The sequence below is a fragment of the Pyxicephalus adspersus genome, chromosome 1 (assembly GCF_032062135.1).
Source record: "Pyxicephalus adspersus chromosome 1, UCB_Pads_2.0, whole genome shotgun sequence".
Lineage (NCBI taxonomy): Eukaryota > Metazoa > Chordata > Amphibia > Anura > Pyxicephalidae > Pyxicephalus > Pyxicephalus adspersus.
In genome coordinates, this window is record NC_092858.1 from 781166 (window position 1) to 788869 (window position 7704).

The 7704-nt window shown below is 39.4% G+C and overlaps 1 protein-coding gene across 1 annotated transcript; it reads right to left on the minus strand.

Moving 5' to 3' along the window:
* Positions 1–2803: 2803 nt before the first annotated feature.
* On the minus strand, positions 2804–7259 carry LOC140340083 (galectin-1-like). The gene is made up of 4 exons (XM_072425130.1): positions 7097–7259; positions 6398–6477; positions 4168–4339; positions 2804–3449 (listed from the first exon to the last, which is right to left on the minus strand). Exons 1-4 carry the CDS (start codon positions 7106–7108, stop codon positions 3306–3308), a joined length of 408 nt encoding a protein of 135 aa, XP_072281231.1. The 5' UTR covers positions 7109–7259; the 3' UTR covers positions 2804–3305.
* Positions 7260–7704: the final 445 nt, after the last annotated feature.

The following is a 7704-nucleotide window of genomic DNA, read 5'->3' on the forward strand; positions in this document are numbered from 1 at the left end:
GGCTGTGCATCACTTGCAGCAGCAAGGAGAACAAGGAAGTAGCAGCATCTCCTGATTCCCTTTAGCCGTGCAGCCTGAGATGTTTCTTCTCTGCATCCCCAGCACATACTCTGGGGCTGTGCACAGCTGAAGGGAATTTTAGGAGATTAGCCCCTGGCTTCATCCTGCCCTGCCTTTGGCTAATAGGACTTTATAGGCTTTCTGCTCCCAGTTGTGAGTGACTGTTGTAGTTTTAGGCTGGAATGACCTGCTCATGGTGTGTTTTTTTGTTAAATTTACCATTGCTGGCTCTGCCTGTTCCTGACCTTGGGACTGTATTCTGCCTGCACCAAACCTATGCCTGTGACCCCGACTCTGCTTTGTCTTGCCCTTGTGTACCTAGTCTGGTAGACTGATTACCTGTGTATGACCTCTGGCTCTGTATTCTTGACTTGCCTCTGCTGGTATCTTGGTACTGCATTATCTGTGGGCTCCTGGTCCTCTGTCAGTCCTTCGCCAGATGCCATTCTTTGCCTGGGGGAAACCATGGGAGAGAAGTCCCAGGGGCAACCATGTGTTGGGATGGTGCAACTACCCTCCTGAAGCTGAGAAGGGGCTTGCTATTGGTGTGTGGTGTTAGATTGGGGACTGGGGTCTCACTGGAGCTGGACCAACCTTACACTCTCTATCTCCTTTCTGCACACTCCACGAACTGGATCTCTAAGATATGTAGAGCTTTTTTCATACATTCAGCATATTCAATATATTCTATCAATGATATCAGGAATGCTGATCACTGTACTTTATGGGGCACTCGCCCTCTGATCCTCCTCAAAATATTTCCCCACACAACGGACAATGGACACTGCAAGTTTATAATTTGATTCTCACAATTATCAGTCCCTTCTCACTGATGAATATAATGGACCTGATTTATTAAAGTTCTCCAAGGCTGGAGAAGATACACTTTCATCAGTGAAGCTGGGTCATCCAGCAAACCAGGAATGGATCTGGTTCAGGATTCAAACATTTGCTAGCAAATAGCAAACAACTTTGAAAAAATCCATTCCAGGTTTGCTGGATCACCAAAGTTCCCTGATGAAAGTGTATTCTCGCCAGCCTCGGAGAGGTTTAATAAATCAGACCCAATGCTTTAACATCTATTGCTGGCAATATTCCATTAAGAGGGATGATGACAACCTACATGATTTTTAGAAATTCAATAGTATCTTTAAGATAGGAGGGCAAACTTATAACAATAGGTCTTATATATAAATCAACAATACTACTGACATGTTCAGTAAGACAATCTACACCTGAAACAATGGCACTTCCTGTGGCAAAGTTTTATGAAGTTTCAGGAGAGAGTAAAAATTTGCAATGGTTGAATGTTTTACCCATACATTTTTTAAATGCTTGCTAATAATCCTGTCATAAAATCTGTGTATTATTAAAATCTAAAACTCTGGAGAGAATTGTTTTATCTGTTCAAATGAGACCATGTACACCACATACAATTCCTAAGAATAATATTGCATATCATTTCATACTGGGACATGTTCATCACAATATTAACACCTTTATCAGCTGGTTTCAGAGTTATTTTCAGATTTGTTTATTACTGATCCAGGACAGAATGTTGTTAAGGAATCAAATTATTGTGAAGATAACTTTTTGGGCCGGATTTATTAACCTCCTGAGTGGTAGGACCAAGTGTGGCTCGGGGTAAACAAACAAGCGGAAAACCCTGAGCCACACTTGGGGTAACTAAAAAAAAAAGCCTTACCTGGGCCCTTTGGCGTCCTGCCATCCTCTGGCTGCATCCTCTTCGTCGATCTGTCCCCTGGCGAATGCGCTGACATTTTTTCGGGAGTTCCCAGTGACGTTGGTGCGTGCAGCCATCGCTAGGGGCGCGGCGGGAAGTTCAAATTATTTTGTATTGCATTCAATACAAAATAACTGTATTGAATGCAATACACTGGATTTATATGTCTAAAAGCAGTACATTGTCTTTCATGAAAATGTATTAACAGTAAAATATATTATAGTATAAAATATAGAGTATAAACAGTTTGAAACACAACATGTAAAAGTCTCATTGATTGTTACAGAAAGTGATTAACATTAGTTATTTCTTACAAAGGTTGGCTACCAATTAAGTTGAGCGTTCTAATACTTTTGGACATTTTTATTGCCATTTTGTTTGGAGGTGAATGTCTCAGAGTTTTTTTTCTCTGCTTTTTTGTGGTCTTCCAGTGCCAAGAAAACATGATGATATCAAAGCATTTGTAATTGCAACAATTTTCGAGGAGAAGTGGTGCATTTCCTGACATAAATGCAAGGGTGCCAATATTTTAGGCCATGACTGTAACGCAAGGACACCACAACACACTTTTCTATTTTCAAATCTGCTTGTCAACTTCTTGGGTTATGAATAATGTTAATTTAAAATGTGCTTGCATTAACTTTTAACAAAAGCGCCATTGAAGTAATTTTTCAATATTTTCAGTGTGAAATCAAATAGGAACAAAGTGACATCATTTTATGATAAATGGTCAATCAGCTAGCACTGTACTATGGTTAAATTGTGTACGCTGTGTATGGATTATCCAGCAATAGTCGCCCATCATACTCTCATTCCATAAGTCATGGTAGTAATGCTCCATAGACTGATACTGTATGTTCTGGAGAATATGTTATCTTTGCTCGTCACTCACCATGACTAGATTTTCTAGAAAGAATCTAAAAAGCGGTTATGAACATAAGAATTCCATTATATGCTGTTTTCCTACAGAGAAATGAAAATACACAATACATAAAAATTGCATCTGAAACTTTTTATTGCCTTTCTTTGCACATGGTCATTGCCACAGTCATTTTGGTGAACATAGTTTCCTCTACATACAATATGTATGATCAGACAGATAAAGCTACTGATTTGGTGAAATTACAAGAAATTTAAAAATGCAGACATACAATCCAGCTCTAGTGCTTTTTGCTGATTACTGTTTATCTTTTAGGGGTGATGCTTCAGTCCTACAATGACACAGAAACTAATCCTAATTCAGTTAAGCATACTGAGTAATAAAATAATTGTTAAATCAGATTCAATAGTTATTACTGGCATTCTGTGACATGTGCATTTCTAATAAATGAAGGGCGATTTGAGCAACAAGAATACAAATGTTTGGGGTCCATACATTAGGAGGAAAGATTATTTATTTTTACTTTCTCAACTATTACTATATATTGAATCAATCAGCAGTACAAATCAAATATCAGAATATGGACACCTGAGACGGGCAGCTCCATTATTGCGGGTTTATTTATTCTATTGTCAGGCACTTAAGCTGGAGGTTTCCCAAGGTCAAATATGAGATTGCCCCCACATTAAAGCGGACTGGAAATGAGAAGCGCTTTCCAGAAGGCAGCAGTATGTTGAAATCTTCCCTCCTATACTCAAAGCGAACCTGTAAGAAAAGGAGAAACAATGTCAGCCTGACCATAGGTTGATGGACTAAAGAAGTTACTGATTTGTGTCCAAAGAAATAAGGGGACCTTGTCCACACCATTTACTTCAAGAATAATCCTTCCATAAGATTATATGTATATGTAATGTATATAGGAATAACATTTACCTATAAAAGCCCCCCTTTTAAAGTAAACTAAATCCCCAAGACTTCTGCTGGGTGCATCCATGTTAGATATGATGCCAGGAGCCCCACAAGTGACATTTGGTATTACCTTGCACTCCTGGCCTTCTAAACGGCTAATGGATGAGGAAGAGAAACATTACATGACCAGAGCCATAAAGTGCATATAGTCTTTCCAAATATTCTTCATTCTGTAAAATTTGACCAGCATAGAGTGCTGGGACAAAATTCCATCATCGGAACATGGGGGGGTCCCAGGGCCTCTTTTGGACTCCATATAGTGGTCAGGCCGAGTACAGTAATAACTATTGTCCCTCTTCTGCAGACAGCCCTGATGTAGATACATGATGCAGTTGTTTTGCCAAATGCTTTGAAGTTTTGTGGCTGAATTTCTATTTGCCTCTGTACAAGGTTCCACCATTCATGCAATCAGTTGTGACCACCATAGCAAAGCCTGTACACTCTCACCCAAAGTTATCGCTGCATCTTTCACAGATTTATATTATGACAAATGTTGTATGGGACAATGACATACCGTGGTAACTGATCCCTGCTGGAAAGGGAAGTCACCTTCCTTCTGCTCCTGTTCCCATACGTTGTTCTGCAATGAGTTGCAGACTATCTTACGTTTGTCTACACCGAAGTCAAATCGAGGACTAAAGTGCAGCAGAAAATTTCTAGAATCTATTCCCAAACCTATGGAAAAACTAAAAAGACAAAACAATGATTCCACTCAGACAACCCTTTGATTTAGAATACTGGAGTTCCAGTATGTGCACATACAAAAAAATACCTACAGTGACCCTGCAACCAGGACATTTATTTCCATACTATTAACAATTCTTAACCAAGCTTTATACTTATTGACCCCTTTAGCTTGTTCTAAAGCACCTTTATTGCTAGGTCAGAGTATATTTGGGGCAACAAGGTGGCTCAGAGGTTAGAACTCTGGCCTTTGCAGGGGTGGGTCCCAGGTTCAAATCTTTTCCAGGATACTATCTGCAAGGAATTTGTATGTTCCCCTTGTGTTTGTGTGCGTTTCCTCCCACATTCCGAAAACATACAGGTTAATTGTATTCACAGTCTAAGGTCAATTATATTGTCCTCAATATTGGTCTTAGACTGTGTTAATGAAAGATAACCATAGTAGGGGCAATAGATGCCCTTTCAGCCGGTGACCAGGACAGCTAGTGACACAACAATAATATGCATAATATATTGGCGCTATATAATTACAAATAAACATTGTTTAAACATCAATAATGATAATATTTGAGTGTTGAAATCTATACATTATATAACGTTAATAGGAAAGAATAGAAAAGTGGGGTAAATAACTGGACACTGCCAATGATGGATTACACATGGATTATTTCTGCTATATTCTGCTGGTGGCACTGGGTATCTGGTTTACTATGATCTTCCACTGGCCATCAGCAGATGGTCGTCTTCAGGAAGAACTTGTTATTCATGTAGCAGGGAGCTCCCTATTTGAGGGTCTACCTTTCGCTGAATCCTGGCCAGATTAAATAGTCTTCTCCCCATTGTGCCCTCTGGTCCTGTTTCTGACCCTGCACAAGACTTGTTCTATTCGGAGTTTGTTAGTATTTGGAACCTGTGATTGCTGTCTGGGTTTATCGCAGTGTTTGTATATTTCCTCCATGACTTCACCTCAGTTTATGCCCCACTGCTTGTGTAGTTCAATATATATAGATCTACCCACCCCCCTGATAGAATTGTTACATAGGACAAATAATGGCTCACCCCACTAGAATAGTTTGTGGATAGAAAAAATGCATGAGGCTAACTTAGTATAAAGAATTTAACAAAAATAAACATTATTAATGGTATGTACAAACAAATCTAAAACCAAAAGGAAATGATGTTGTCATGGAATATGCAATCAGTGATGTCATTCAAATATTAATAAATAATCTCTAAACTGAGCATGGTTAACAATTTGCAGATTGTGCCTACAAACGTTTTAATCCAGCCAGATGCAGTAAATGATTTCCTTGATAAAGTATAATTTAAAGGTTAATAGCTTTGTGACACGCTTCATGGTGAATAATGCTTCATCAGACAACAACTCTAGGTAGAGTAAATGGCATGATATGTTACAATGTAGCAAGAAAGGATTCAAAGCAGCAATGTCAGTTTCTTAAAAAAAACATTGCCAATGATACTAATTTCATTGTTTGTGTCATGCAAAAGCAAGGAAAGAACAATAATGACCTCAAAATATTGCAAACAGATTGAAATATAAAGGTAACCCAACTAGTGTGAGCTTCATGGAGACGGAATCTTGGTATGTAATAACGGTACTGTGCTGCCTCCCCTCCTATCAAAGTCCAGTGGGCTAGGACTGGCAAAGCATAGACACCAAGATATGTACAAGATATATATACAGATTCTCCATGCCTGCGGGACTGTGCCAGGAGAGAGAAGCAGCACTCGTACAGCGGCCAGTATTGTTATGTGTCATTTAGCTGATGGGTGTGCAGTAATCAGAGCAAGTTTTATCCAGGTAATATTTGGCCACAACCAGGAATGGGGTCTTTATTAGAGAGCACTTACTGAAAATTAGTTTTGGGGTCAGTAAGCTGTACAATATATACAGAACACACTTTTGTGTAGAGGTTGTTGTACCATGCACAGAGCTCGCATGTATTCAGATTATTATAATATAACGGCATATATAAGGGCAGATGTATGTAAAAAAATTATTAAACAGAATTCAAGGTTGGAATTACATTTTATCTTACCTTTTACTGTTCTCCAGAATACGGCCCTTCACCTCTATGGATTGGCCAGGTTTCACGCTGAGGTTGTTTATAATCGCCCCCTGTATGAGAGAAACACAAGAATTATAATACCCCATACAATGCAATGGGAAAAGGAGAGACGATGGCTACCCCCAGTATACTGCAGGGTGGGAAATAGTGGTGAGGCTCAATCACCACAGACATGTAAATAGTTATAAAAAGAAGGGGAACCCCACTGTGTTATTATTACATAGTATTTATATAGTGCCAACATATTATACAGAGCCTACCAAAGTCCATAGTCATGTGACTAACTGACCCTTAAAGCAGCTCACAATCTAATGTCCCTACCATACTCATGTGTCATTATTGTAGCCTAAGGACAATTTTAGGAGGAAGCCAATTAACCTAACTGCATGTTTTTTGGAATGTGGGAGGAAACCGGAGTACCCAGAGGAAAACCACACAAACACGGGGGGAACCTGCAAACTCCATGCAGATAGTGTCCTGGCCAATATTCCAACCTGGGACCCAGCGCTGCAAAGGCCAGAGTGCTAACCACTGAGCCACCATACTGCCCACTATACCAAAATTATTGATTTTATGGAATTAACTTTAAATGTAACAATCTGACCACTTATTACAACCCATAATACCCATTGGCCATCCCACGCAGGTTCCAATATTGCTCATACTCACCGGACTTTCCATGCTGCTTCCCTTGGCTGAGACACTTGTGAAGAGCTGCTCTTCCCCTTCCTCTTATATAGGACAGGCTGTAACCAATCAGCAGGATGGGTGTAACCTCCACACCCACCAATCACAGGACTGGAGAGGATGTTCCAGAACTTTGCACTAGAATGGCTGTCATGGGGAGGACGGAATGATTAAGGTTGAAAATAGAAATTAATTTTGACATTTATCATACCAACAATCATATTTAGTAGGAAGCTCCATCACATAATGAGAAATTTAAAGTCTCATATTAAATGGAAGGTTAGGCTGTTTATTAACCAATTAAAAATATGATAAACATTTCAATAAATATAATTCAGGATTACGTGATCACAAGAGAAGGGAAGGGAAAGTGCACAGCTAGCACAAGAAGTCGTTTTTACCAGAAATCACATGCTAATGTGGATAAGGCCATACTAGAAATAAGTGGGAAAGGGAAGAAGAAGACACAAGGGATTAACTGATCAGTTGAAAAATAATATCTGTTTCTTATGATCCGCCTGTAATATGTATGGAAATTGCATATAGAAAGGCACTTCAGTGTTGTAACCAAGGGTGTAGTGGGGCGGGCA

Bases quoted from the DNA above. Each gene is read 5' to 3' on its own strand.
- LOC140340083 (XM_072425130.1), bottom strand. The intron at 4,340-6,397 runs GTAAGATAAAAT...TTGTCTTTTTAG, and splicing joins ATTCTGGAGAACAGTAAAAG to TTTTTCCATAGGTTTGGGAA. The intron at 3,450-4,167 runs GTATGTCATTGT...CTTTTCTTACAG, and splicing joins AGCAGGGATCAGTTACCACG to GTTCGCTTTGAGTATAGGAG.